The 27,720-nt window shown below is 41.3% G+C and overlaps 3 protein-coding genes across 3 annotated transcripts; 2 read left to right on the top strand and 1 right to left on the bottom strand.

Moving 5' to 3' along the window:
• Positions 1 to 174: 174 nt before the first annotated feature.
• Positions 175 to 15,027, top strand: cap1 (CAP, adenylate cyclase-associated protein 1 (yeast)). The gene is made up of 13 exons (XM_079522259.1): positions 175 to 313; positions 5,151 to 5,249; positions 5,975 to 6,075; positions 6,919 to 6,996; positions 7,338 to 7,481; positions 8,734 to 8,819; positions 10,012 to 10,117; positions 10,262 to 10,451; positions 11,118 to 11,299; positions 12,126 to 12,249; positions 12,667 to 12,749; positions 13,323 to 13,466; positions 13,673 to 15,027. Exons 2-13 carry the CDS (start codon positions 5,153 to 5,155, stop codon positions 13,754 to 13,756), a joined length of 1,419 nt encoding a protein of 472 aa, XP_079378385.1. The 5' UTR covers positions 175 to 313; positions 5,151 to 5,152; the 3' UTR covers positions 13,757 to 15,027.
• Positions 15,028 to 15,164: 137 nt separating this feature from the next.
• ppt1 (palmitoyl-protein thioesterase 1 (ceroid-lipofuscinosis, neuronal 1, infantile)) lies at positions 15,165 to 20,707 on the bottom strand. The gene is made up of 10 exons (XM_079522782.1): positions 20,642 to 20,707; positions 19,837 to 19,956; positions 19,348 to 19,457; positions 18,949 to 19,076; positions 18,271 to 18,341; positions 17,290 to 17,392; positions 16,983 to 17,073; positions 16,477 to 16,575; positions 16,202 to 16,273; positions 15,165 to 15,683 (listed from the first exon to the last, which is right to left on the bottom strand). Exons 1-10 carry the CDS (start codon positions 20,652 to 20,654, stop codon positions 15,561 to 15,563), a joined length of 930 nt encoding a protein of 309 aa, XP_079378908.1. The 5' UTR covers positions 20,655 to 20,707; the 3' UTR covers positions 15,165 to 15,560.
• Positions 20,708 to 20,762: 55 nt separating this feature from the next.
• rragcb (Ras-related GTP binding Cb) lies at positions 20,763 to 25,987 on the top strand. The gene is made up of 7 exons (XM_079523403.1): positions 20,763 to 21,277; positions 21,476 to 21,679; positions 22,424 to 22,623; positions 23,592 to 23,706; positions 23,833 to 23,975; positions 24,072 to 24,214; positions 24,320 to 25,987. Exons 1-7 carry the CDS (start codon positions 21,086 to 21,088, stop codon positions 24,475 to 24,477), a joined length of 1,155 nt encoding a protein of 384 aa, XP_079379529.1. The 5' UTR covers positions 20,763 to 21,085; the 3' UTR covers positions 24,478 to 25,987.
• Positions 25,988 to 27,720: the final 1,733 nt, after the last annotated feature.

Below are 27,720 nucleotides of genomic sequence, written 5' to 3'. Positions count from 1 at the left end.
AAACACAATGCGCATAACCGTCCGTAAAACGGTACCGCGCGGCCACAAACTAGCCGAACTGCAAGCCCACAGCTCGTCGCTTCGGTGACGCGCGGTGGTCTTGCAGATCGGCTATTTTCGCCGCGCGTGCGGTGTTAAAGGGCGGAAACGACCTCGCGCGGTGACAGCTGGGAAACTTTGACTGAATCCAGGAAGAAGAGAGAGAGCTGAAAAAAGAGAGCAGCCAGCAGTGAAGCGCCCTGCCTGCACAACGCACGGTCCACTCCCACTGAAGAAACACACCTCAAAATCACTGCTCCACTCATTTTAGCAGGTAAGACGAAGCGTGTGTTTTGGGTGTTTTTACGCAACGACGTTAGCGACGATAATGACCTATAATTCTATCTAACGAACGCGAGGATGAGGTGGTCGAGGCAATTTGCTCTATAATAACAAAACAATGCGTCTGGGTCTGGAGTGCTGCGCCGCCGGCCGCCGCTCCCTGGACTGGATCATTCAGACATGACGATTGACAGAAATGAAATGGGGGGGGTGTTTAATGCGAAATGTGCAAAGACGTCCACTACTACACACTACAGTACACACACCACTGTCAGGAAGCGACTGTGTAAACTTCCATTTTTGTGTGCAGAGATGGTGCCAACATTAGCTAACAACACACACATACACACAGCCTGGGAGGGGTGTCTGCACAAATACAGGAAATGAAACAGACGAGGAGTCAGAATGGCAGATATCTCATCATGTCTGTTAGGACTGAATGTCTTTCTTCACTAAAACGAATGAATGGCTCGTTCGTTGTTGATCGCATCACATTTGTCATTTAGTTCGTCATGTCTGGCTGTTTTTCCCCTTTCTTTATAGCCTAGCATCCTCCTCCTCGCTTGTATGTATGTATCCCACAATCGCATTAACGTCATCGGTTTGCAAGTGGTTTCTTCAACCGGCCGGGGATCGAGACTCTGGACGTGACCGTGGAGCTTTTGGGAGAGTTTTTAGACCATCCGCATTCCCATGGCCTACTTTATGACCCGTTTCTTATCACAAGAATATAGCTGTGTTACAGAAGTGCATTGCGGCGTCGACGCTCCCTTTATGTCTGTGAGAACTGGACGTCTGCCCTCTGGCTGTGTTGTTGCTGCCTGGCAGTGTGGCACAAAACCCCCACAGAGCTAGCCTCCGTCCCAGCCTTTACTCATCTGCGAAGAGAAAATGTGCAACAGAGCCAACCTACTGCAATTCCCCTGCACATTGCCTGGTTGGATTGCAATGCGTTGATGTCCCACGCTGTGCCCTAGCCTGTGCCATATGTTGTAAAAAGTAATTGCAAACGGCAGGAGATATGGAATTGGAGGTGTCCTGTGTAGGAGGTGAATTACACCGAGTACTCAATAAATCTGGACTAGAGGCCTGCCGCCTGGAGGGTCATGGTTCTTACAATTTAGGCATTTAGCAGATGGAGTCTGCAAAGGTGGGTTTTCAGACTACAGAGGAAGATTGGGAGTGATGCTGCAGTTCTGACTGCAACGGGAAGTGCAGTTCAGTTATGGTTGAATGGATCGATCCTGCAGGGGCTTCTGTTCTGAATAGCCCCTTTCGGGACCCTAGTTTACCTTTTCTGTATTGGGACGGCTATGTTCTGAACAATTTCAGTTTGGGACTTTTTGAGAACAATTTGAGAAATGTACAGTGCACATGTAGTCCATTTAAACTCCTTGAGAGTTTGGAGACAACAGTTTCTTTGGTCAGCATTTTTCTGGAAGACTTGACTACCAATTTGTACTATTGGATGTGTGGATTTGTGTGACAGAGTAGCTTGGCCCATGTGAGTCCAAATATATATCCCTTTTTTTAAAGTCACGGTACAGCTTTACTTACTCGTATACATTTTAAGGAATTTATAATGTAAGCATACACTTAAGTGCTTGTTTACTACAACGTAAAATCTTCAGTGGTAATTTCACACTAAAGAGTGTACAATGAAATGATCGTTCCATTTTGTACACCATGACTTAAATGAACACTCCTGGTTTTACTGTGTAGAGTAGACGGTAGAGTAGACAGTGTCTACTCTACTTACACCCTGACTGACCCGCCCTTTCTCAGTTGTCATACCTTAACTCGGGTAACAAGGAACTGAAGGGAGTGAACCAGATGAACTCCGATACCTGTAGGCATATATCTCACTCACTGCTATGATGGGTACAATTACACCTGGCCTAGTGTTGGATGAGAGGGTAGTTAGTTGGTGGGTGTGTGACTGACTGTGTAAACTCGGTGTTCTAATCTTACAGTTAAGGTGTGTGTTTTGGACACGCCTAGTTGATCCTAAACTTGCCTCACTCACTGTAAATGAGTCATTCGTATGTACAACTAATTTGTATCTTAAATTTCCCATGCCCCTTATTATATACACTGACGTGTCATGCATTAATAGCACATAGGCCTAACTCAAATGTTCCTGACAGATTAGTCCTGTGTCAGTAGCCTACACACTACAGTATATTGGGTCTTCATTTACCTGTATCTGACAAGACAAGTCAGACTTACATGAACACTGAGGATTTTACAGTGTAAAAACGTTGACTTGGGATTTAGTTTCCTCCCTGCATGGGTTAATGGTCATTAGTGAGAGTAGTTTTATCTGTGCGTATCCATTCATTTGCAGCCAGGTGAAAGTGCCTGAGGTGGTCTCAGTCACACAGGTAAAGGTGGTGTTGCGTTACTTAACTGGTGTCTTATGTAATGTCAGCCCACTAACCAGATGTGTGTGTATACTGTATACCAGGTGACTCGGTTTGTACAATAACACAAGAGCTCACATTTTATGATAATTTTGAAATGGCTTGTGGGGATGTTTTTTTTATACCCCTGTTGCTCTTTCACTGTAAGGTGTAAAAAATGGAAAGAAAAAGGTACAGACCTACAGGTCCAATTGAATTGGCACAGAGGATTTTGCATGGATACTTCTTGGGGTGAGGTATTCAGACAAGTTGGTAGTTGTAGAGTTAAACATGTATTAGTATAGCAATGCATTTTTGCAGCCACATTCTTTGTGTGTCTGTGTGTGTGTGTGTCCATGAGGCACACCTGTGTCCCCTAAGAGTAAAATTTGTGGTTCTTCGATTTTAGATGGCATACAGTACTTGTTATGACAGTATAGTGTCTGTAGGAAAGGTCTGCACTCAACAAGTACACAGTAAAACCTCCATCCATTTATAATTCTAAGTGAAATTTAAAAATGTGACTGTGTACATGCATTTCAACAGCAGGTCATGACTTGCCTGCCTCCAGTCCATACCTCTTGTCACTATGACTCAACCACTGACTCTTCAAAGAGGAACTCTTTTATCTTGCTAGCATGAGTTTGATTCCTGTTTTGTCATTCAGTCACATCCAGAATAGTTTTCTTGCACTTATGATCAGTCACTGAAAACGGACTGTTAAACTATATGGTGTCAATATCTGACTACCCTATAGTGTTAAAGTTACTGACATTTTGTGGCAAGTGTCAACACAAATGTAGTATTTGTTATAGTATATATGCACTTCAGCATCAGACCATTATGACTTGTACAGTCTGAGAATGAACAGATCGTGAACAACAGTCACCAATGAGTGAACAGGCCAGCTCCATATATGGACACTGGGCAGGGGCCCTATCCAGAGCCCAGGCATTGGTCTTTTTGGGGCAGTTCTGGACAACCGTGGGTCCGACCGACTCGACAACGGGCACTGCACCTCCTGTGGTGGGGTGGAACGCATGTGTCGAATTTGAAGTCGGTGGGGCAAACGGTTCTCAAGTTACATGGATTACAGACGTACGTATGTACACACACACACAGACTTGGTGCATTTATAGTTCTAGTTAAGATGTGCAACATCACCCCAAGCCTTGGGGTGTTGTTGACCCCTTGGGGCCCAAGGGGTCTCTGTGCACTTCCACAGCAAGTCGTACAACAATAACACAGTAACATGTGCCAGCACACATGGTCAAACTATTACCATGCGATGTGAAAATCAACTATGTTAAAAACCACATATTAAAGGCCTAGTTTATACAATATGTACATGGTAAACTTGTAGATCTGTTAATTTCAAAACATTTCAAAAATCTACAACTGCATATTTTATTTTAACATTTTTATTGAAGGAATGTCACAGGAAAGGTAAACAGTCAGTAAATTTAGTAAAAAACACAAACCCTCCCAGTCCCACCAAACCCTGGGCCCCTAACTAAAAAAAGGACAAAGACAAACAATACAAGTGTGACCAACATAAGAGATGCCAAGGTTTATATAGTAAATAGTAATCAAGTCTTTTAAATTAAAACACCCTTCATTCCTTAGCTTTTAACCGCAGTAATGTTTGTCTTGATTTGTTTGTATGTGATGTTGAACTTTTGTTGTTGTTGCACTTGCATATTTTAACTGTTGATGATTTTCGTTCTCACCCTGTACAGCACTTTGGTCAATTTCGTTTGCTGTAAATGTGCTTTATAAATAAAGTTTGATTTTGATTTAAAAAAGTCTCAAATTAGAATAAAGTGCACCACTTCTGGTGCAAATGATCAGAACATTGTTAGAGGATTTTGGAGGAGCCTGTCCTTTAAGTTCAGACATGAAATGTGGTTTGCACTGGGGATAGCTGAATTGAGTATCACCATGGCAAGGCCAAAACAGTTTTCTGATGCATATGATACTTGGAAGGGAAGGGGTTTAAAAAGTTCTCCAAAGGATTAGAAATCAGCCATTTCTTTGTCTTAAAAAACATTTACAAGGGTAATGTTTTAAATGATTGCCATCGCCAGGTCAGGCAGTCCTGCTAGAATTTTAACCCAGAGCATACTGCAAGATGCAGGTAGCTTTTAGTTTACATTACATTTGATGCATCAACAATCAGAAAGAAACTACACATTAGATTTTCATCTGAGCTGTGCTAGGAGGAAAGTTGAAACCCTTACTGTCAAAAATGCATTTGGGGTAAATTTGTGGATTAGCATTTAGCAACAACTTTCTGTTTGGCCAGCACCAAGGAATGTTCACACTATCTGTAAGGGTTCATTTAACTCTGAGAGTGTACAAATGGATACATGAACACTTGAGGTTTTGAATGTCCCTCATCTTCTCCTGTCTTGTCTGTGTTCCCAGGTATGGCAGAGTTGGCCAGTCTGGTGCAGCGGTTGGAGATAGCCGTGGGTCGTCTGGAGGCTGCGTCTGGCTCTGGTGGCAGCATTGCTGGTGGTGGATGTACGCCAATTCTAAATACTAAACTGTCATTATTAAGATGTTTGTTGCCAGCCGGATGCTATCCTGCTAAGTAAATGTCTTTATATGCCTGAAAGGTTTAGCTGTTCAAGCTACTAAAGGCTGCAAGTTACTCATGAGGCAGAAATTTAACAAACTCGAAAAGGGAGCCTCCACCAATTTACCTCGTATATACGACCTTAGTATTTATCAGTGAAGTCTGTCTTTTTGTACTATTTACTGGTGGCTTCCTTTTCCCTGTTGGCTATACGCTTAGCCCATGGGCTGGGTTCTGATTTATATAGTCAGCTATGTTGTGATTAGCCCTACTTAAAGCTGAGTCACAGTCAGCCGTGTTGCCAAAACTATATTTGAACACATTGCTGTATTCTTGCATTTTCTGGTCCTGGATCAGCCAATAATACTTAACAGCAGGAGAATAGTACAATGGATAATTAAATGTAGTACCTATTCTGTTCTAAACAGTAAAATCCTCAGTGTTAATTTAAGATGAGTGTAATAATAAGTGTACAAATGTAATATAGTCTCAGGGTTAAGTTGTATTATGTCAGACAGCTCTAGGTCCCAGGCAGACATCACATCAGAGGCCAGAACTGCCGGTGTTTTTGTAGTTTGATAAAGTAGACTGGTTAATAAAACATGACCCATGAAACATGACTTTCTCCCTTGGTAATGTTTCTTCTCGCTCCTTCTGTGTGTCTGTCCAGCCGTATCAGCATATGTGGAGGCGTATGACGACATCATCAAAGGTCCCGTGGCTCAGTACACCACTCTCAGCCAGCAGATCGGGGGTGACGTCCAGAAACATGTCAGTAAAACGTTTGAATAATGGCCACACATAAAAATGAATGTAAAAATCCTAAGTGTACCATTTATGATGGATAATATGGGTCTATTTGGTTAAATTTTTACATTCTCAGTTGCAAATGGGTAAATGAACACTGAGGATTTTGCTGTGTACAGTCTTTGTGCATTTCTCTATGGTTCAGAGTCTACACACATCCCCCTCATCTCACTTTCTCTCCCTGTGTCCTTGATGCTCTCACTGTCTGTCTCTCGCTTGCTTCATCTGTGCCATTGGTTGGCTTTCCATCTCACCAGTGGTGGACAGTAACAAAGTACATTTATTTGAGTACTGTAGTAGTACTTTACTAAATTTTATTGAGTATCTCTACTTGATTTGAAATGTAGTGGTGTGAAAGTCAAGTATCGAAACAATATGAAAACAAATCTTGTACTTTTGAGTACTCTACTACATTTCTATGAAGGGAAAAAAATGCATTGTGAATGAACCACATAAGGCCTATAATTACAATACAACATCATAGAGTACATTGTATATCTGCTGTAGATTGTACCTGCTATTTTCACTATTTATATTTTTGGAAAGTTTCTGGAAATGTCTACATTTTAACATAGAAATGCATTCATATTAATAAAGAAATTGTACTTTGTAATTTTTCTTTTGAATACCTAAGTGTTTCTAAAAGCATGTACTTTTGAATACAATCAACTACTCCAGTAATTAACTCAGTATGATTTTGTTGAGTAATATTTGAGCAGCAGGATTATCTATACGTTTGACTCGAGTACTGGTTGATTACTTTGTCCACCACTACGTCTCACACTCTGTCTTCTTCTTCTTCTCCAGGCGGAAATGATGAAGCAGGCGTTCTCCTGTCAGAGACAACTCCTTGTCGTAGGCTCCAGCTCCCAGAAGCCCTCTGATGTGAGTGAAAAGAATATGCATCATAATCAATCAACCAGTAAACTACCCACTGATTAGAGGTGCTGCAATCTGGAATGTATTCGAATGAGGTGCTCCTGTGTTTATTCCTACATACGGATTCAGCTGTTGGCGGAATCTGTCTTGAGAGATTAATACAGCAGCCAGTGACTGCTGTAAATTAGGCATGTCCATGTCTGTCCTTCATGTCTCTGAAGTTCTGTTGTAAAGGAGGTCTAATCTTCTCTGTAGGCTACGTTGACGACCCTCCTGCATGTCCATTTCTGTCCTTCGTGTCTCTGAAGATCTGTTGTAAAGGAGGTCTAATGTCGTCTTCTCTGTAGGCTACGTTGACGACCCTCCTGCAGCCAGTGTCCAAAGTCATCCAGGACGTGCAGACGTTCCGTGAGAAGAACCGCACCTCGCCGTTCTTCAACCACCTCTCCTCCGTCAGCGAGAGTGTGCCCGCGCTCGGCTGGGTCGCCATGGTGAGAGAGACGGAAAGGGAGTGGGGTTGGCACTGCCATCTGAATGCCTGCTGAGTGGGGTGAAGTTGGTTCCTGTGTGTGTGGATTCTTTGTGCATGCATGCATGCATTGCGTGTGGGTGGGTGATTAAATGAGTGTGCAATAATCAGCGGAAACAAGCCTTGCTTTCATTCAGTAGTTGAACAGAGCCTCACTGTTAACCGGTGTTGTGATTTTGATAATGAACTTTAATGTAGTTAAAAGGCATTTAATAGCGATACTAAAATTGAACAACATCCTATAAAATCCTCAGTTTTAATTGAGTGTACACAGGTCCTTTGTTTACATTTGTACACTATTCCCATAGCAACCGTTGCTATAGACCAGGGGTAGGCGACCTTTGGCACTGGTGCCAACATTGGTAGATTTGGCACCAAAGATGGTGATCATGGCACACTGGCAAAGTGTGAGAGAGAGGCTTTTTGGTAAACTATTTTTAAAAACGTAGTAAAATAAAGTCCCTCACGTTTGTATGTAAATTACATCTTGCACATAATTCTACATTCGTTAAAACTCTGAACTCTGACTGGGGAGAGAGTCGAGTTATGGATCTGACTCTAATGATCATTATAACAATGTGAGACAACATTTTTAAAAGGTTATATTTGTGGTCAAAATATGTTAATCTTTTGTGGTGTCATTAAAATTAACGTTGACAATTGACATGGCATGACATGTCCTATGTAGAAAATACAAACATGGCACTTTGTTTATTGAGTGTTTGTTCATTAGCAGAGGTCATGTCTCCAGCTCTTTAGTAAAGGTCAGGATTCTAATTCCATGAGTGAACTAAGACAGTATACAGGATCAAAAAGTCAAATTGGAAGTAATCTGAAGGGAATTGGAAGTGATGAAATAAATCAATGAACAGACCAAATTGAAACACTATAAAACTGAAGGTGATAAATGATTTTACTTATGCAGAAGAATGTATAGTTGGATAGTCTTACTCCACCTATAAATGAACACTTTGTGTGAAAGGCAGAAATATAATCTGCCTCTGGAGGTATCTGATAGTCAGTCCAGTGCTTGGTGTGTGTATATATACACCACATGGGCACAAGATGCCTGATCAGTGAGTCACTGGTTTGATTCCAGATTGCTCTGACTATTTGCTGTTTGTCATTCCCTGTATCAAATAAAGGCTGAAAATGCTCAAAATTACCCACTCCCTTTCTGATCTGATATGCTTCTTCTTCCTCGCTTGTTCCAGGCTCCTAAGCCAGGCCCCTTTGTGAAAGAGATGCAGGACTCCGCCATGTTCTACACCAACCGTGTGCTTAAGGACTACAAGGAGAAGTAAGGAAGCATATTGTGCATCTAGACCAGGGTTGCCCACACTTTCTAGACTTGAGAGCTACTTTCAAAATGACCAGCTCAACCAGATCTACCCACCAAAAATATATACATATATTATCCCATTGCTGAAAATACAAATGCACTTCTTTTCCTTTTTTGTAATATTGATGTTTGTGTGAACACTTTTGAAAACATGGTAGGCCTGTTGCATTGTGGGTTTGCGCTGCCCTTTTTGATGTCGATCAATCAAGTGCAGTCACCTTAATGTGTGGCAGATGCCAAAAATAGTTTATTATTTATTTTTAATTGTATATTTTTAGGGGCCATGTCATGTGTTCTACCTGCACAGCCTGTGTGATCTACTGGTAGATCATGATCTACCTTTTGGGCACCCCTGATCTAGACGGTAAAATCCACCCTGACAGTGTACAAATATAAAAACTTAACTGAGAGTGTATGGGTTAAATGACAGGTAGTCTACTCTGTACTTTAAGAGGCAGAACTTTTCTGTCCCCATCTGTTTTTAATTCACCCCAGCTATAACGTTAAAGCAGTTTCACTTACTCAGCAGCACTGCCACATAAAGCTCTGCTATCATGTAGCAGTTATGCACTTTGGTGTATGCAGCGGTTAGGAGTAGGACTGACATCATGGCTTATGTAATATGTACACGCCACTGTCGCACCGAGAAGCCTTGAGAAAATAATATGGTAGTGGCTGTCCCAGTATACTTTTATGATTTATTGTCGTGTTAATTTAGATGCATACGTACAGTCAGTAACGCAGACATCAGGGTCCAGGTTCAGTGGTTTCATGTTTGTACCTTTTGTTGTAAATGTCTACAAAAGAACCAACTTTATTCCTTCTACTACAAGACTTTGGTGTTGACTACTCCATTGAGGGGCAGAATAGCAAACACACCTCAGTTGTTGGTTTGGATTATTATTTAAACTACCGGTATGTGTAGACTCTGGTATAATTAATGGCCTGCTACTTGAGGTGCTGAAGGGAGGGAGCCGAGGGACACAGCAATGCAGATGGAACAATTAACCAGTTTTAACCTTTTTTGCCTCTACATCTAATAATTTTGCTGAAAATAAATGATGTGTATATTTATGTGGTTACAATGACAAAAAACAATTCCATTGCAAAGGGACAATCAATAGATGCCACGGTTTCTTCCTGCTTCCAGGGACAAGACGCATGTGGAGTGGGTGAAAGCCTATCTTTCCATCTGGACTCAGCTCCAGAACTACATCAAAGAGCACCACACTACGGGATTGTCCTGGAGCAAGAGTGTAAGCCGGGCTTTTTGTGCCCTCTTGCCCTTTTTGTTTCTCTATATCACACTCGTATCTAATGTAATGTATTTATTATTCAGAGCTCATACACGGAAAACTACATTCAAATAAACCACGGTAAAAATGTCTTCACCGCCTCAGGGTCCTGTAGCATCGGCCTCTGCGGCACCTCCCAGCGCTCCCGTCGGCGGATGCCCCCCTCCCCCTCCCCCTGGGCCCCCCCCTCCTCCAATGGCCATGGGCCAGTCATCGGGTGGTGGCAGTGCCGGCGGCCCTGAGACTCAGAATGCTCTGTGGGCCGAAATCAACAAGGGAGCCGATATCACCAAGGGTAGGTGGCACAGTCAGAGGATCATCTCACACCCGCCGCTGGGTCAGCTTCTAGGCCCCGTTTGCGTTTGTAAACCTTGCTTGTAGGGGTGCAAAATAATAGATTTAAAAACAGTACAGCAAATAGCAGATCAACAAATTCAACGCGTTTTGAGCTTTTTGTGTGCAATAGTTGCAGCCCTACTTGCTTGTCAGCCGTCTTTTTTCATTTTTACTATTCTTTTTGATCTTTTTCTACCTGCTTAGTTTCTTCTATCAAATCCCAACTCCCTTGTAGCTGCTGATCCCTAGTGGTCTTAGGGGAGGTGTAGGCGAGCATGTGCCTCCTGGCCACTTTTTTTGAGGGGCGCTAGCCCCTCCGCCCAGCTTTGTGTGTACCACATAGGGATTATTTGATTTGCTGAGCACGGAATGTGACGTATGATGATGTATGACGATAAGAGCGCCACCACACTTTACACAAGTGTGATTTTTCTTATTTTAGCTATAGTGTTTAATGTTGTCTGAACACAAACATTAAATGCCATTGACAATGAATGGAGAAATATCATACTAGAAAGTCTCCAGTTTATTGCTTTCATGATGGTGGTTAATTGTCAAATTAGATTGTGTGCATTTGACCAATGAAAGGTGTCTTACTCTCAGTCTCCATTCTGTCCCCCTCCAGGCTTGAAGCATGTGTCCAAAGACCAGATGACACACAAGAATCCAGACCTGAGGGCCGGGGGCACTGCGCCGGCCCGCTCTGGACCCAAACCCTTCAGTGCCTCGCCCCGCCCCGCCGCCGCAGCTACCCCCACCCGCACGCTGCCCCCTGTGTTCGAGCTAGACGGAAAGAAGTGGAAAGTGGTGCGTCAATCACATCTACCAAATAAAAATCTAAATAATGTTTTGAGGGGTGCTAGTCCCTCCTATGCCCAGCTTTGTGTGCGCGAGGATTTGATTTGATTTGATTTGATTGGATTGGATTGGATTGGATTGGCCGAGAGCTTAAAAAGTCAGACAGAAAAGTGAGGACATTTCTGGATACACCTGCCTGGAGGGTGTTTCCAGAAACAATGCAGCGACATGAAGATGGTATCTACATATGGTAGATTACTAGAAGGGATTTCCCCAGACGGTAACTAATGACACATGGGCCAAATTTCAATACCCAAAATCTCGACCACTTGCTCATTCACACTCGATCACTCCAGCATGGCGATGTTATGGTGAAATTGGTGACCTGCCGAAATATGGGACCATCTTGTGAACTTCACACAAATGACATGGAGGTCTTTAAATACGTGCCCTAAGTAAATACCGCTAGGTTGTACTCTGCTAATAAACAAACTGGTGGCGGAGGAAACCATGCAAGCCACCACCCTGCACATCGGGAGCAACTAGGGGTTCAGAGTCTTGCTCAAGGACACTTCGACACTAACCCTGGGGGAGCCCGGGATCGAACTGGGAACCTCGCGGTCCCCATCCGGCCGCTCTACCGGCCCCTGTTTTGTGGCTTTTTGGTTGGTTAAAATGGAAGACTTTTTGAATGTGTATGTAGCTGACCCTGAGAAACTTGGGCATGAGTCACAGAGACTAAACAAGCCCTTGTTTGATACCATTGCACCCTTTTATGGTAATCCTCTTTTAAATCTCACCCATTAATGTTCCTCTCCCTTCCTTCCCACTGTAGGAGAACCAGGAGGGCGCGCAGGACTTGGTGATCAGTGACACAGAGCTGAAGCAGGTGGTCTATGTCTTCAAGTGCAACAACAGCACACTGAACGTCAAGGGCAAGATCAACTCAATCACTTTAGGTAAGGATAATGTCAGGGAAAGTGACTAGACCCACCCAGGATCAGTTGAACTCAATTCTCAGGCCTTTAAGGCAAAGGCTTTATGACAAATAATGCTGATAATTGATAATTCATAATCCAGGGTGAGGAGGACACAAATAGGCTCCCTGTTTATTATTATATTTCCTGTTCTTGTTTTATATTTCCTGTTCTTGATAACTGGCCAATAGCGACCCCAAGTGGTTGGTAAAGTCATTGCCGTGAAAGCCACCCATAACATTGTATTGTATTTGGGTCATTTTGAGACATAAACCCAGGTAATTTTTGCATTCCGAGACATAAACCCAGGTAAAGTTTGCATTCCAAGACATGAACCTAGGTAAAGTTTGTGCAGTGTGTTGATCTACATGTATATGATGTGCTTTTATTCTGTGTTAGACAACTGTAAGAAACTAGGCCTGGTGTTCGAAGACGTGGTGGGCATCGTAGACATCATCAACTGCAGAGACGTCAAGGTTCAGGTGTGTGTCCTGAAAACCAAACAAATGCTTTGTTCAGATTGCAGTTAAATCTAATTTATTTTTAAAAAACGACCTATAAAACAGACTTGCCCACACTGCTATTTGCAAGTGATCATATTGGATTTGTGCATGCTGACATCGTCAAACTATCGGCATTGATTGTTTGGTAAAGATAAAGTTGTGCGTAATGGTTCATATTTATAATTTGTGTGTACGATGGTATCGCACACCAAAAATGTCAGCTCACACCTGGAGATAGATCAGCTATTTTCGGTGTGTGGCATCGTCGTACGACATCATGGTATATAAATCAGGCTTCAGTGTCTATTAGTAGATTGAGACACATGCATTTATAAATTGCATTTCAAACCACCTAGAAATATGGTTTGAATCTGATTTGCAAGTTTGCTCTTCAGACTTTTTTTGTTGCTGAAAACCAATCTGACTATAATCTGGATAGGCCAAAAAAACTGATTTGGTCAGTTTCAACATAGCCAAAAATATCTCGGATGTTTACAAATTAGTAGAACATGAGTTTATTTATTTCATTTTAATTTGCATTTCATGTTTTAGGTGTTAGGCAAGGTCCCTACCATGTCCATCAACAAGACAGACGGTTGCCATATCTACCTGAGCAAGGACTCGCTGATGTGTGAAATCGTCAGTGCCAAGAGCTCAGAGATGAACATTTTGGTACCCAACAAAGATGGAGAATTTGTGAGTGTCTGAATTTTTTTGTTTGTTTTTAGTTTCTGCAGAGCATGGAACAGAGTGAATTGTATTGTGTATCCTTTTTTTTTTTTTTCTTGTGCAGGATGTTTTCATTTGCCTTTTTTAAATTGGAATTACATATAACTTAAAATAAATGATTAGTTTCCTTATCGTAGTTGACTTAACATGTATATTGTTTCTTCTTCTGTCAGACGGAGATCCCTGTTCCTGAGCAGTTTAAGACCGTCTGGGATGGAAGCAAGCTCGTCACCACAGCAACAGAGATTGCTGGATAGAGGCAGCCCATGAAACGGCCACGCCTCCATCAACACCGCCGCCACCTTTTTGCAAAAATACCTGACTGATCGACCGGCCGACCATCCAGCTAACTCTCACGATAGACTGAGATTCGGACCTCACCATGCTCTCTCCTTCCTCCCTATATCAGCCAACTACAGCTTAAGCTGTTCCTTCTATCAGCCAACAAGAGGACTGCTTGCTTGATCTGGAGCATTCCTCCAGCCAATTGCAGGGAGCAGCTTGTCATTTGAATTGGTGTTTCCATGGCCAGTGAGCACTCTTCACAAGCATTTATAAAATGAGGTTTGCCAACCACTGGTATGTTCATTTTTTTTACCTATCCAGAAAATCCTCTCCTAAATTTACCATATAGATTTAATAACGTTAGCCAACATGGTGAGTGTGAGATAAGGCACTATTGTAACGCTTTTTGACAACACTGTAGCCACTGTAGCCAATCAATTTAAACTAGCAGGTTTAACCAATCAAGTTATTTCGGTTTACAATTAGTTTTTTCTCTTAAATAGGGCTCCAATAGGTTTCATTATATGCAATCCAATGACAAAGCACATGTACAACAAACCAAGGTCTTATACTGTACATAGTGTTTACTGTAACTGTGTTATTAACACTCTTTAAGGGATAATAAATGAGTTAAGTGCATGGTCACTCGGTTTAATTCTCATAATGTGCTGAACCTGAACAAAAGATATTGTTGAATGGGGGAAAGAAAAAAAAGATCATTCCATGCATCACTGACCTCAGAGCTCACGCATAGGACATTCCGTTGAATATATTAAAAAAACAATTAAAAATAACACATTCCATGGATGGTGGCATGAAAAGGCAAAGAAATCAAGAGACGGCATGATGTGACCTCAAGTGAACGGCTCCTTTGTTTTGATACAAACTGGAAGTATAAAGAAAGTGGCAGAGGGAACGATGACAATGTATATGAATGAATCAATCATTGGCAGTTATGCTCCTCCCCGCACTTGATTGGAAATATCTGCTGTTATGAACTGTACAGATTAGAGTTAGTAAGTCTTGCACATAGTCCTATCATCATCATCACCTCCTCACTTTAACACCAAGCCCCATCTTCACTTGTTTCTCTTTGGTGGTCGTATGCACTTGTAGTCATTAGTTGGATTTTCTTTTTGTACCATCTGTCTGTTTCCTTTGTCTTTACATCTTAATTTGGTCCAGAATCAAAATTCTGCTCATTAGTGCTGGAGGAGACTTCATTAAAAATGTTGCAATAAAATCGTGAATTTGTGCTGCCTTTTTTTTCCCCTCTTCCGGAAGGGGGAATGTGTTTGCCCTTGATTAGTAGATACAATTATGGTAAGTATTTTTATTTAAATGTTTTGTTGCAAATAACTGCCTGCCTTGACATGTTCATTTTGTTAGCATGTTTCTTTATTGCAAAAATACATGATCCCAGATCCAGTTCCAAGAGAACACATGAGAACCTTCTAACATCAGCGTTGATACAGAGTAACAGTCAAATTGGCTAAAATCGATACATGGCATCAAAATAAAATAAAAATAAAAGCAAAATATCAGCAGCAAAGGGTCAACATGCCACAAGTGAACAGTGCAGCAGGGAGAAACGATTGTGCATGTTTACCCCAATTATATTAAACGAGCTAGGTTACCCCAATTATATTAAACGAGCTAAACAAAAGGTTAATTCCCCAGTCCTGGAATGCTTCTCTTAACTGAACAATTACAGAATTAAGTGATAATTGAATTAACGCCAAGTTATGTACAGGAGTGGTCAAACAGTAAAATGTTTTAACGCAGATAAGGCAGTAGCTTGGCATTGAACCACTCTTTAGAGAACTGCAGGTGGTCTCCCTCCGTGGCAAGAAATACCAGCTTCCCAGCCTTGTCCATTGCTGCCAGCCCCAGACGATCCTGGATAAAGACAATGGGTAAGTTAAATTGTTTCACTGTTAACCATTAAACTGTATAGGCTATAATTTGTTGCTTGGGGTCCCCAGGGGTCTGTACTAGTCTTGGCCCTCTCCTTTTTTCCCCATTACACCAAATAGCTGAACTACAAGTTCAAAATGCATCGTGATGTTCAATGAATTTTCAGCTCAACCACTTTACAATGCCATTTCTTGGAGCATTTTCTAGTCTACTGGCGACCAATCCTGTAACCGCTTATAAACTTGACAGCTTTCCTAACTAACCAGCCACTCAACTTCGACATTCAAAACCATTGTTTAAGAAAAATCTGAGCAACCCGTTAATATTTACAGGGTTACAGCATAATTTAAAATTAAAAAATATAATTGAACGTCAAAATGAAACTTTGTTTTTGACCTACTGTATGACTGCATTGAATAATACTTTCACCATCAACTAATTTACCTGTATAATATGACTATGTAATGGTACATTTTGCTTTGCAAAAGATTGAGATTTACCTCTTTGTAGATAATGCTGTCTTGAAGGGTTTCAGTCTCTTTGGCCTGGCCTGTTTTCAGGAACCCAAACCACTAGAGAAAACAGGAAGTCAATATGAGGTGGTTTGTTCTGTTCAGCTTCATTGCATTTGTCATAAAGAGACATACAAACTTCTTGTTTGTGATCAACGGTATTTCAGATAAATGATTTTGCCAATTCACAGTTCATAGTCCTGTGTGCCTGTGAATAACAGTAAAACTGTGAGAATGTATTCACTGTAGTGTATAATCCCCACCTCAGTATCTACTGGATCCACAACACTGTCCTGCAGAAATTTCACCATAACGAACTTGTCCAACAACTGGAGGTTCTTCTTATAAGTCTCATTCACAAACTAGAAATACAAAATGTAGATGAATATATTTGAAAGGAATTCTGCCATTCAGATGACCGTTAAACAAATTACATGTAAACCACACATACACGCGCGTACACACGACTGCATTAAATCCAGAATATGAGCAGAATATAGCCGTATTTTGCCTGTAATAGATATTGCTAGAAATTGTTTGCATATGTTGCTTGACTTGACGATGTATTACCATGTGGTGGTGTTGCTTAATGTAAATTGCTCTGGATTAAGAGCGTCTGCTAAATGCCTAAATTGTAATTGACTTTTTCTTCACCCTAATGTTTATGCAGAATTTTGTATTTGATGCAAACGTTGCATGTGGTAGAGTAAACGATGAGCTAACAATTCAAACAAACTTAACAAAGTACTACAGTAAGTCCCATACTGACCCTCTCCTGGTTGATGTCGGCCAGGAATAGACTGTGCTTCTTGTACAGGTCATCATTGAGAGGGTCATGCCAGTACTGTGCCTGCACGAGGCTGGTCAAACACCATGACAAGTCAAGTCAGTAAGATAATATGATAGCAAGCACACCAATTATGGTGATCGGGGTCAAGTAGTGATAAAGATAAACAATCATGCATATGCTAATTTCCAACATGTAGCGGTTTGTTATCTGCTTGACAAACAATGCAAGGCGAAGACTGAACAAAAGAGGGAGTGAGATGGACACAATAAGGCAAAGGACAACTCACTGTTTTTGCATCATGTCAGAGTATGCTTCAGCATTCAGAGCTTTACGAATCCAGTCACAGATATGGGAGCTCTCTCCTGGACACTTTGGGAGACCATACACTCCTTTTGAATGGATGAAGAAAGCAAAAGTTTTACTTGGCACCTACCTACTGCCATCAATAATAATAATCTGTTAATTCATATGTAATTTGGGCTATTGTTATAGTTACTGGTAATCAATAATTTAGTTCCCAAGTATTAATGTAGTGTAGATAATATCTTGTCTTTTACAGGATTTGTGTGCTGGAATAAATCTGCTTCAAAGCATTTAGTTCTATGGGTCATCTTTTACACTGCACTTTGGTTTTTGGTGTGCAAGCTGACCGTTGACATGATGAGACACTGTCGGGCTGTTGTGTTGTAGCATGACTGATTTGTTCATACTGATTGCGGAAGAATTCTGGAATCATTCATTTGTTTCTACAATTTAAATATCTAATTGACAGGTTTTTTCCCCCAAGGGAACTGATAACATAATGGATGGCTGCACCCGTTTCGAATGCCACCATTGAAAGGGACAAAATCATGTTTAATCAGAGCATTGACTGCTCTCAGTAGCCGTCTACTGACCTACCAAGACCTCAGTAGGCTGCATTCTGTGCAGTTGATCACGGCTACAAGTGACTACACGCATTGTCGACTGACTACGTGGCCGGTTAGGACTGATGCGGTTAGGGGACTTACGTGACTGGTTAAAACTGAGGTTAGGGTTAGATATAGGGTTAGTAATGTCGGACGATGTGCGTCGTTGCTGTGATCAACGCACAGAATGTCAGCCTACTGAATTTCTCAAACGTGACTCACAAGCTAACGTTTCACGCTGTAGAGTAGACGGTTGCGGTAGGTCAGTAGACTCATCTACTGCAGCATTCAATGCTAAATAAACGTCACTTTCAATGCATTGATGGCATTCGAATCCGCTAATGTCACAGTGCTGTTACCTTGCTGCTGGCCACCGACTGAGATCAGGGTTTTCATTGGTGGAGAGGGACAACGCTGGGCCACAGCCCTCCTGGAAAGAGGAAGGATCATAGCAAGCTTCCTCATTCTGTCACTCCTGAGACAAATGCTTTAAGACAGTGGTTCTCAACCAGTGGTCCTTGAGGGGGTTCCAGGTGGTCCCCAGCTAAATAATGGAGAGTTGGTGACCAAATGGACCCTTTATAGGTCTTTAACTCGAGTGTAAAATGAAACCAAATGAACACATACGGGTATATTTTACGCTCAAAGAGTTAAATTATTGTTAAACATTTGCATTACTTAATTTCCAAGAAGTCTACACAATTAGAGAATGTAGAAGAATAGTTATTTTTATCGTTTGCCTGTTCTCTCTCCTATGGTACCAACCTCAAAACAGCATGGAATTGTGGACAAAATTGTATCCGACAGGTTAAATGAAATCTCATCAAATGGTGGTCTGTGACTCAAATGCAGAATAAGTAATGGGACTTGATAAAAAGGCTTTAAACCAAAAGCATGTAGACAGCACTACTCTGTAGGAAGAAAGAACCTAGCCTCTTTCTCTAAATACTTAAATACACGTCTAGATTCTACACTATTAGTCTAGTATCACACCCTCTTAACAAAAACACGGCATGTCCACACCAAGGGTCACTTACAGAAATTGTCCGCCCTGTGAGAAACCCATGGCATTGTAGCCGCCGCTTAGCTTGGGGTCCTTGGCCAGCTGACTGCATACCATGGACACCTGCTCATTCACATCTGAAAAGAAGCCATTCTCTGTGTCCTGGAAAAGAGGAATTTGTTCATAAGGAAAAGTTAAAAGGAGCGTTCTGGAGGAAAAGAGACAAAATCTGAAATCTTATTTGATATGTGAAGAGTTAAACACTTTAGTTATCTTTATAATGAAGTCAATAGTTCAAAATTAGTAATATTTAACAAGCACCTGAGAATTCCAGTGTGCGGTGGAATTTGTTGCTTCTATTATCAAGCAATTTTCAAATTAGACAATCTAACAATTTAAAGTGGATGAGAGCTTTATGCTACAGTATGTGTACCTGGATAATATTGTCACCAATCATTAATGACAGCACATAAATCCCGGGAACATCCTCTTCGACCATCTTCTTAATGGACCCCATACTGAGAGGGTTGCAACAGCTGTCACCTAATTGGCAAAACATACATATGCATGGTTTATTTCGACAAAGATGGCATTGCAGCGCAAGAATCAAGGTTGCATTTTTCATACAAGTACAAGCGGCACATATTGATGGGACATAGTACAAGCAGCAACATATTGATGGGACATAGTACAAGCAGCAAAATATTGAATGTGTTTACATAACATTTCAATTGTAAGTCACATTGGAATTAGCTGGTGACCTTGCTTAGTGGCACTTCTGCAGTTTTGCTGATGCCAGGAAAACAGATTAACAAGGCTTGCCTTGTACCAACTTGTATAACTTGTTTGCCTAAAGCTTCTGTCGAACCCCGTCAGGCTCAATCATTATTCCATTATCTGATTATTTAGCACAATTCCTTACCCATCCCATGCCACATGACCAGTGGTAATGAGCCATTGCTGGATTTATGAATGGGGCTCCCAGCAACCAGCAGTGGACAAGACACGAGGAGAAACTGCAGTACTGTTGTCATCTTGGAGCCTAAAGCCAATTGTATTCAATGTTAGTTTGTGAGAGAGAAAGGAGAAGTCAGTCTGGTGATGTATGTCATGAGATAATGAAGCAGAAGTGTGTGTCTGTCTCCCTTGACACTTGACAGTACACCCCACCTGAGCCCTGAAACATGACTGTCATAAACTCAATCATGACACGAGCGTCATGTGATTGTGAACCATGGCTAACCCCGCCTATTGTTTTGATTTTGAGCTATATCTAGCCTGGGAACGGGACTATCGGATGCATTTTATCGTGTCTGACTTACTTTCGCATCAGTAGCCTTGGATCAAGACTAGTAGTATATCTATAAAAGCCCATCTAGGCGGCTACTTGAGTCTTGATCTGAGGCTAGTATCATAGATGGACAAAGTCAGACTCGATCAAATAAATACATCTATGATATAAATTGATCCAAGGCTAAGCAAAACATGTAGTATACCAAGTGAAATCTAACCTTTGATGCGCCATAAAGAGCCTGGTCAGGAAGTTATAGCTGCAAGGCTACCCTTCACTAATCTTAGACTCTCTACTGTAATCTATTAGAATAGAGCACCAGAGTATACACGCCCAAACCGGTCTTTAAATATATCATTTTAATGGGGAAGGGGCCGGGGTATCTATAATTCTATCCTTTCTATCATCCGTTTTAATACCAAAAACATTCACTTACCGTCCAACTCCATTCACTTCAGTCCTCTTCTTGTTGTTCTGCATTCATCATTGGTGGTTGTCACGTGATGTTTTAGCACTGCTAACCAATCACACGCAGAGGGCGGAGACGTCATCGTCAGTCACGAGGGCGGAAGGGTCTGACTTGTGATCACCAGTTCAGCTGCTGCTTCTTAGCTAAGCCATCATCTACACGTTATTACTGGTCGCTCTTTTATTCATATTTATTACTTGTGTGGGCGGCTGTTTGATATTCATATTGTAAGATGTGGATACTTTACAGAATAGTCTTGGACTAAGACCAACCGCCAAGCCCAGATCAAGTGGTATCGCTCCTTTCCCTGTTAGCCATGAAAGTCGATAACAACATTCCACATCGGATTTAGCCTCACGTTGGTGGCTTTTGTTGAACACGGTGATCAGTCGGATAACAAGGGACATCATCATGTCGATGAACCAGTACGAAGAACCAGCATTGTCCGGGAGTTTTGGTGTCGTTGGTTCGTTTCCCAAGGATTTTGGCTATGGTGTGGAAGAAGAAGAACCAGACATCGAAGAGAGCTCTACGTCAGCTGACTCCAAACCACGAATACTATTGATGGGACTGAGACGGAGTGGAAAATCGTCCATTCAGAAGGTAATCTACCACCAGCCTACAAAGTACAAACACACCCCAGTGACCCCACCCGTGTGGAAATGGCAGAGCTCCCATTACCGCCCTCTCTTCTGTGGGGGTGGGCATTGCTGTGGGCAAATTAAATCACGTTCATCTAAACACGATGAAATTGTGGTTATACACGAGGATAATATAGTATTTTTTGTTCCCCCTGCCTAGGTTGTATTCCACAAGATGTCACCCAACGAAACACTGTTCTTGGAGAGCACTAACAAAATCTACAAGGATGATATCTCCAGCAGCTCTTTTGTCAACTTCCAGATTTGGGACTTCCCAGGGCAGGTGGACTTCTTTGACCCCACGTTCGACTATGAGATGATCTTTCGGGGTACAGGGGCGTTGATATTCGTTATTGATGCCCAGGTAGGATGTCTGTACATTACACTGTGTGTTATGCACCATTGCACCCATTAACCTACAGTAACCATGTGGGTTGTGGTGGTACTAGTGACACAATAGGCTACATGACCTGTGGAATTTATTCGATTGATGATTGGTTGAAATTAAAGTTCATTAGACAGAAATGTAAAAATCACACTTGTGAAGTTTGGGGTGCTCTTATCATACATCATCACATTCCGTGCTTGGCCAATCCAATCATCACATTCCATGGTACAAAATAACACACAAAGCTGTGCATAGGACAGCTCTGTGCAACAGAGTACAGTCAAACACTTAGTCCAAAAGGGATAGCACCAAAAAAAGTCCTTGCGGTCTTGTTTCCATTTAGGCCCTATGTAATCAATTCATAGACATGACATGAAGAATAACAACAAAAGTCAATATCATCACAGGAAAAAACACTATGTACATATTTGGGAAAAAAGGAAGGGGGGTGATCACCTGTTTAAGAGAGAAGTGATTTCCTCCCCTTTGGGCCTGCTGAAAGGTGAAATGTCAGGCCTCTTCGTAAGTGATATGCATTTTTTTAGGGAGGGGGTCAGGGCATTCCATGCTTGGGTGGCAATGCTGTAGAAGGAGAATTTACCCATACCGGTATTTGTTTTGAAAGTGTGTGGTACCAGATTGTTCTCATTGCTTCATAGACTCTGTCACGACTCACGGCCATTGCTAAATGATTATTTCTTTGTACACTCCTTTTACTAGGATGATTATGTTGAGGCTCTCGTGAGATTACATCTCACTGTCTCCAGGGCCTACAAAGTCAACCCAGAAATCAACTTTGAGGTGTTCATCCATAAAGTAGATGGTCTGTCAGATGACCATAAGATTGAGACGCAAAGAGACATCCATCAGAGGGCCAACGATGACCTGGCTGATGCCAGTCTAGAGAAGCTTCACCTCAGGTGAGGTTTGTTGAAAGAACGCTTTTCTTTTCTTTTAAAATATTTTTTTATAATGAGTACAAAAGCATGTGTAAAAAAAATGTTACTGTCACAATATTGCTGTGAATGCATAGATATAAATTCGATTATATTGAACATAAATTGCAGATATTGAGCATAAAATTAAAGATTGTGTCAATGTCATTAATGTAAAAAAAAAAGTGAATGAATTAAAAAAGGAAATTAGGATAACTAGAGTTTGACAAAAAAAGAAGATATATGTAGCTTACCGGCAAATGACATGATCAGCAGGGATTTCAAGGATCTAACTACATATTTTTCTTCCTGGCACATTAGTACGCTAAAATAGAAACCAACAGGCTATATTTTCACGGAAAGCTAGCTACCATGTTAAAATAGTGGCAGCAGTAGTTCAATCAAACAAGTTTGATCTAGCTTGAATTCCTTGAATATGATGTCATCCGAAATGTTCTAGCTACCCACAGGCTGCCTCTGACGCACAGAGCCTGTAGACTGAAATGGTGCCCTATACAGTGCAGGCACACCTGAGCATCAAGAAGATGCCAAAAGCCGCCGGTGGCCGGCGTCTCTTCCGGGTTTTTAGACAGCTGTTGGATGGAAATGAAGCTCCACCCACACGGCAGAATGCTGCGGGGGCAAGCTTTTCCGGGAATCTGGCCGACGCGGCATCCTGCCGCGTGGGTGGAGCTGAATTTCCATCCACCAGCTGTCTAAAAATCCAGAAGAGACGCCCGCAACGAGCGGCTTTTGGCCGCGCATGGAATCCCAAGTGTGCTTACACCCATAGTGAGCATTAATGAGGAGGATCCTATTATTCTAAATACACAATGATAAAACTCATATTCTATTGAAAACTGGGGATCTGGATTGTGTATGAACTTATTTTTTGCACACTTTCAGCATCTTTTCTAATACCGTATGTTGACCCTTCTGTCTTTTTCTCATAGCTTTTACTTGACCAGTATCTATGACCACTCCATATTTGAGGCCTTCAGTAAAGTAGTGCAGAAGCTCATTCCTCAGTTGCCGACTTTGGAGAACCTTTTGGACATATTTATATCTGTATGTTTCCCTTTTTTGTCATGCAATACATATTTTAATTGCTACAAACACATCCATGTATCTCTGCTTGGTACTGTTTATTGTATGTGTATATATGTATTTATTTATGTGGGGTTTTTTTGGCAGAATTCTGGGATTGAGAAGGCTTTCCTGTTTGACGTAGTTAGTAAGATCTACATTGCCACAGACAGCTCTCCGGTAGACATGCAGTCCTATGAGCTCTGCTGTGACATGATAGATGTTGTCATTGACGTCTCCTGCATTTATGGGTAAGAAAGAACACTTCAAACTGTATTCCGAATTTCTGTCTGATGTCTGTGCACTGCAGAAAGTTTACGCTTCCCATCTTTTCTCTTTGACGTCAGCCTTAGTGAAGATGGCAGTGCCTATGACAAGGAGTCACTGGCCATCATCAAACTCAATAACACCACCGTCCTTTACTTAAAGGAAGTCACCAGGTTCCTTGCTCTTGTCTGTATCCTCAGAGAAGAGAGCTTTGAGAGGAAAGGTAAAATAAAAATTATTTGACAGTGTTTCAGTTACAATACGTGGTGCTGAGCCCCGTCTCCCCAGGAATTAACTGCTTATTGCCATATATCTGTCTTGTTCACAGGTTTGATAGACTACAATTTTCACTGTTTCCGCAAAGCCATCCATGAGGTGTTTGAAGTTGGCAATACAATACAAAGGATGGGCAAGAATCCAGCTGGCTCACCCAGCAACAGTCTGATGAGCCCGAACTATGCTGCGGTAAATGGAAGTGCTCTTTGAAAGAAGGCAATGAACCACAAACCATTAGATTAGAACATTGAGCAAAGGCATGGAAAACATATAAAAATGGACAGCTGTCTCATGTGCAACAGATACAGATTGTTCTATGTGCGGAACACCAGACTGAGAAGCTGAGCTGCACAAGTGCACACATATCAATATAATCTGTCATTGAACTAATGACAGATGAAATATATTTTCTGCAAATAACTGTAAAGCTGCTGGATGAAAGCAGGCAATGGCCATCTTTGGTCTCTCCCTGCACATGCTCTTTGATTGGAGAGGGAAATAAATACTTAGTATATTGGTTTTAAAGAAATCTTGGGCAAAATAATGAATTGCTATTGGCTAGTAAGTGATTTTTATGTTTTGCTTCCCTCTGCTGGTCACAGTGGTTGGTGTACAAATTTCAAAAGCCAATTTCATGGTTTAGCAACCTAGTATGATCATTAGAACAGACTAGAGAAGAATCAGACCCTCTACCAAACTGACTGGTAGAGTAGACAAATGTAGTCAGTAAAGACAGTGGCAGCTTTGTATTACATTTCTTAGCATTATTCATGACATCTGGGGGGGTTCAGGGGTGACTAAGTAGATTTAAGTACACAGTAAAATCCTCAGTGTTATTTAACGGACAGTGTACAAGTGTCCAAATCCATGTGGTTACCTGTGTACACTCTCAAATGGAAAGATTAACATTGTGTACTTTTCTGCACAGAGCTACTCACGTGAATTTGTGACAGTCACATAGGCTTTGTTTACCAGTCAACTTTCTGTATTTTACATCCAGAAAGATTTAAGTTTCTGAAAACTGAGCACAACTCCAATGGGTCCAAATATTTTTTTAAAAGTACATGTAACGGAACAAACCTGTTTTATATTTGCTAATTTTACTTTGAAATATTGAGTGCTGTAAATGGGTTTTATCCTGAACATTTAAAAAAAAAAGATCCCGTTGTGCACAATATTTGTACCTTACTATAAACCAGCTAAGCTCAGTATGTTTAGTGTTGATAATTAGTCATGCCACTACTACTGTCCAGTGTTCTGCTCAGGATCCTCAGACCTTAACTGTGCCAGTGACACCATTAGCGTCTTGGGTGATTTACAGTGCTCCAACCACAGAGACAAAGGAATGTTGGTCTTAATGGAGTCTGGAATAACTGATTATACCTTTTCATTTGGCCAATCCACTGCACCTTTTCCTTTTTCCACCCTCCCATGGCTTGGTGAACTTGCAGCCAAATCTGCCATAGTGAGATTCTGTTTGTAGCATTTGATGATTTACTTTCCAGTGCAAGTTGAGTGTGATCTTTATTTTGTTTTTAAATGTACATAGGCTTTAATAGAGTAATATAATATTTCATATTGTGTTGATTTGATCCTAATCTTAAAGAGAACAAACTTAGATGACAAGGGAAATGTGAATGGCTCCCACTATTTTGTCTGAAATTGTGAACATTAAAGTTATTTTTTCATTGTATAACTTTAACTCCTATCTGTGTCCTTCCGGAGCTATTGTAGAGATGAACAGCAGATGGCATCATATCCTCATGTTAAATGCTAGAGGCTTCAAGGTGATGTTTTATGTATTCTAATCTATGGCAAGATCTTAAATTAGTGTTTGCAGTATTTATATTGCTGGTTTTCAAAGTGGTTCCTGTACTGAGGACCTTGATGTGGATCCAACGGGTCCCCAGCAAAATGAGAAACAGTTTATACATTCAAGCCTGTTTTATTTTTGTTATTCAAAAATAGCTGATGTACAAGCTCATTAAGCGTCGTAAACTTGCATTTCTATTTCCAAAAATGTGAAAAAAAATCTTGGCAATCCTGACAATAGTTGTTGCGAACGCAGTGATTGCGAACGCAGTGAGCATTTACTATGAGACCCAGCAGATCCTGTCTGTCTGTCTGTGTGTCACGCTGTAACACCAACCGCCCGCCACCAGAGGGCGCAGCTGTATCACACACAAAAACACACATGCATGCAGACCCAGCAGATCCTGTCTGTGTGTGTCACGCTGTAACACCAACCGCCCGCCACCAGATGGCGCAGCTGTATCACACACAAAAACACACACATGCATGCACACACGCGCACGCGCGCGCGCACACACACACACCTTAACTTAATAAAAATAAACTTAACTTAAAAATAAATAAAAAAAAACCTTAAAGTACGTAATTTATTCTAATTGTTGTTATTGCAATTTACGAGCTGCGTTCGCTTCCCGCGTCCGCGCGTCTTACTTGTCTTATGGAGTCCCTGACACAATCTGTGGCCAAATACATGAAATAGATTACTTGAGAACCACTGTTGCATGGACAACTTTTACTGTCTTTAAACAATGAACAGATGGCGTCTGTATAGGCTACCTTGGGAAACGGCATTAGTTGTGTGATCATGTGCTCATATACATTGTGACATGCCTAATGTGTAGTGGCAGGATGGAGCCACAACTGAAGCCTCTAATCAACCCCAGACCTCCAGCTCAAGACCCATGGAAAATGGAGGTCAAGAAGGAAGAAAATGATATCTTGCTCTCCAGGAAATGTAAGGACCCGGCAGTTTGTCACGACCACAGCATTTACAGAGTGAGCTTGTGAGTATTGAGGAACATAAAACTTAAACTTGAAAGACAGCATAAAGAGATCATAGCCTTCTGGTTCAGTGTGCCACCATCTGCTGCATGACAAATGCACATGTGCAGAAAGAGGCTGGTATTGGGGTGTGAAGCATTAAATATGATTATATGACTAAAGGAAAAGGACACACTACACACAAACACAGGCTACTCAAGTATATTACTATACTATAGTTGCCTACTTTTACTTTACTTAAATATTTCTGTTTTTGATACAATTTACAATTTACAATTTAGGCATTTAGCAGACGCTCTTAATCCAGAGCGACTTACATTAAGCAATAACAAAAGCATGGCATACATCACATATATAAAAAGTAGTTATCATGAATCATGCCTAGACTAAGAACGTAACAGTGGAGTATCTATGTAAACTATACATACTATACTATATAATATATTATACATGTGTACTATAAAGTGCTATGACTACATAAAGTGCAATTCTATAGCTGTCTACGTAACAAGCTATAAGTCTGTTTAAAATACTATCTAAGTCTACATAATGTGCTATCTAAGGGGCTAGGCTAGGGCAAGTGCTACGGGCCATGGTGGAGTCTGAAGAGGTGGGTTTTCAGACTACGGCGGAAGATTG

Source organism: Electrona antarctica (assembly GCF_951216825.1).
Source record: "Electrona antarctica genome assembly, chromosome: 15".
Taxonomy (NCBI): domain Eukaryota; kingdom Metazoa; phylum Chordata; class Actinopteri; order Myctophiformes; family Myctophidae; genus Electrona; species Electrona antarctica.
Note: the sequence above shows the minus strand (reverse complement) of the source record. Positions and strands in the feature narration are given on the sequence as shown.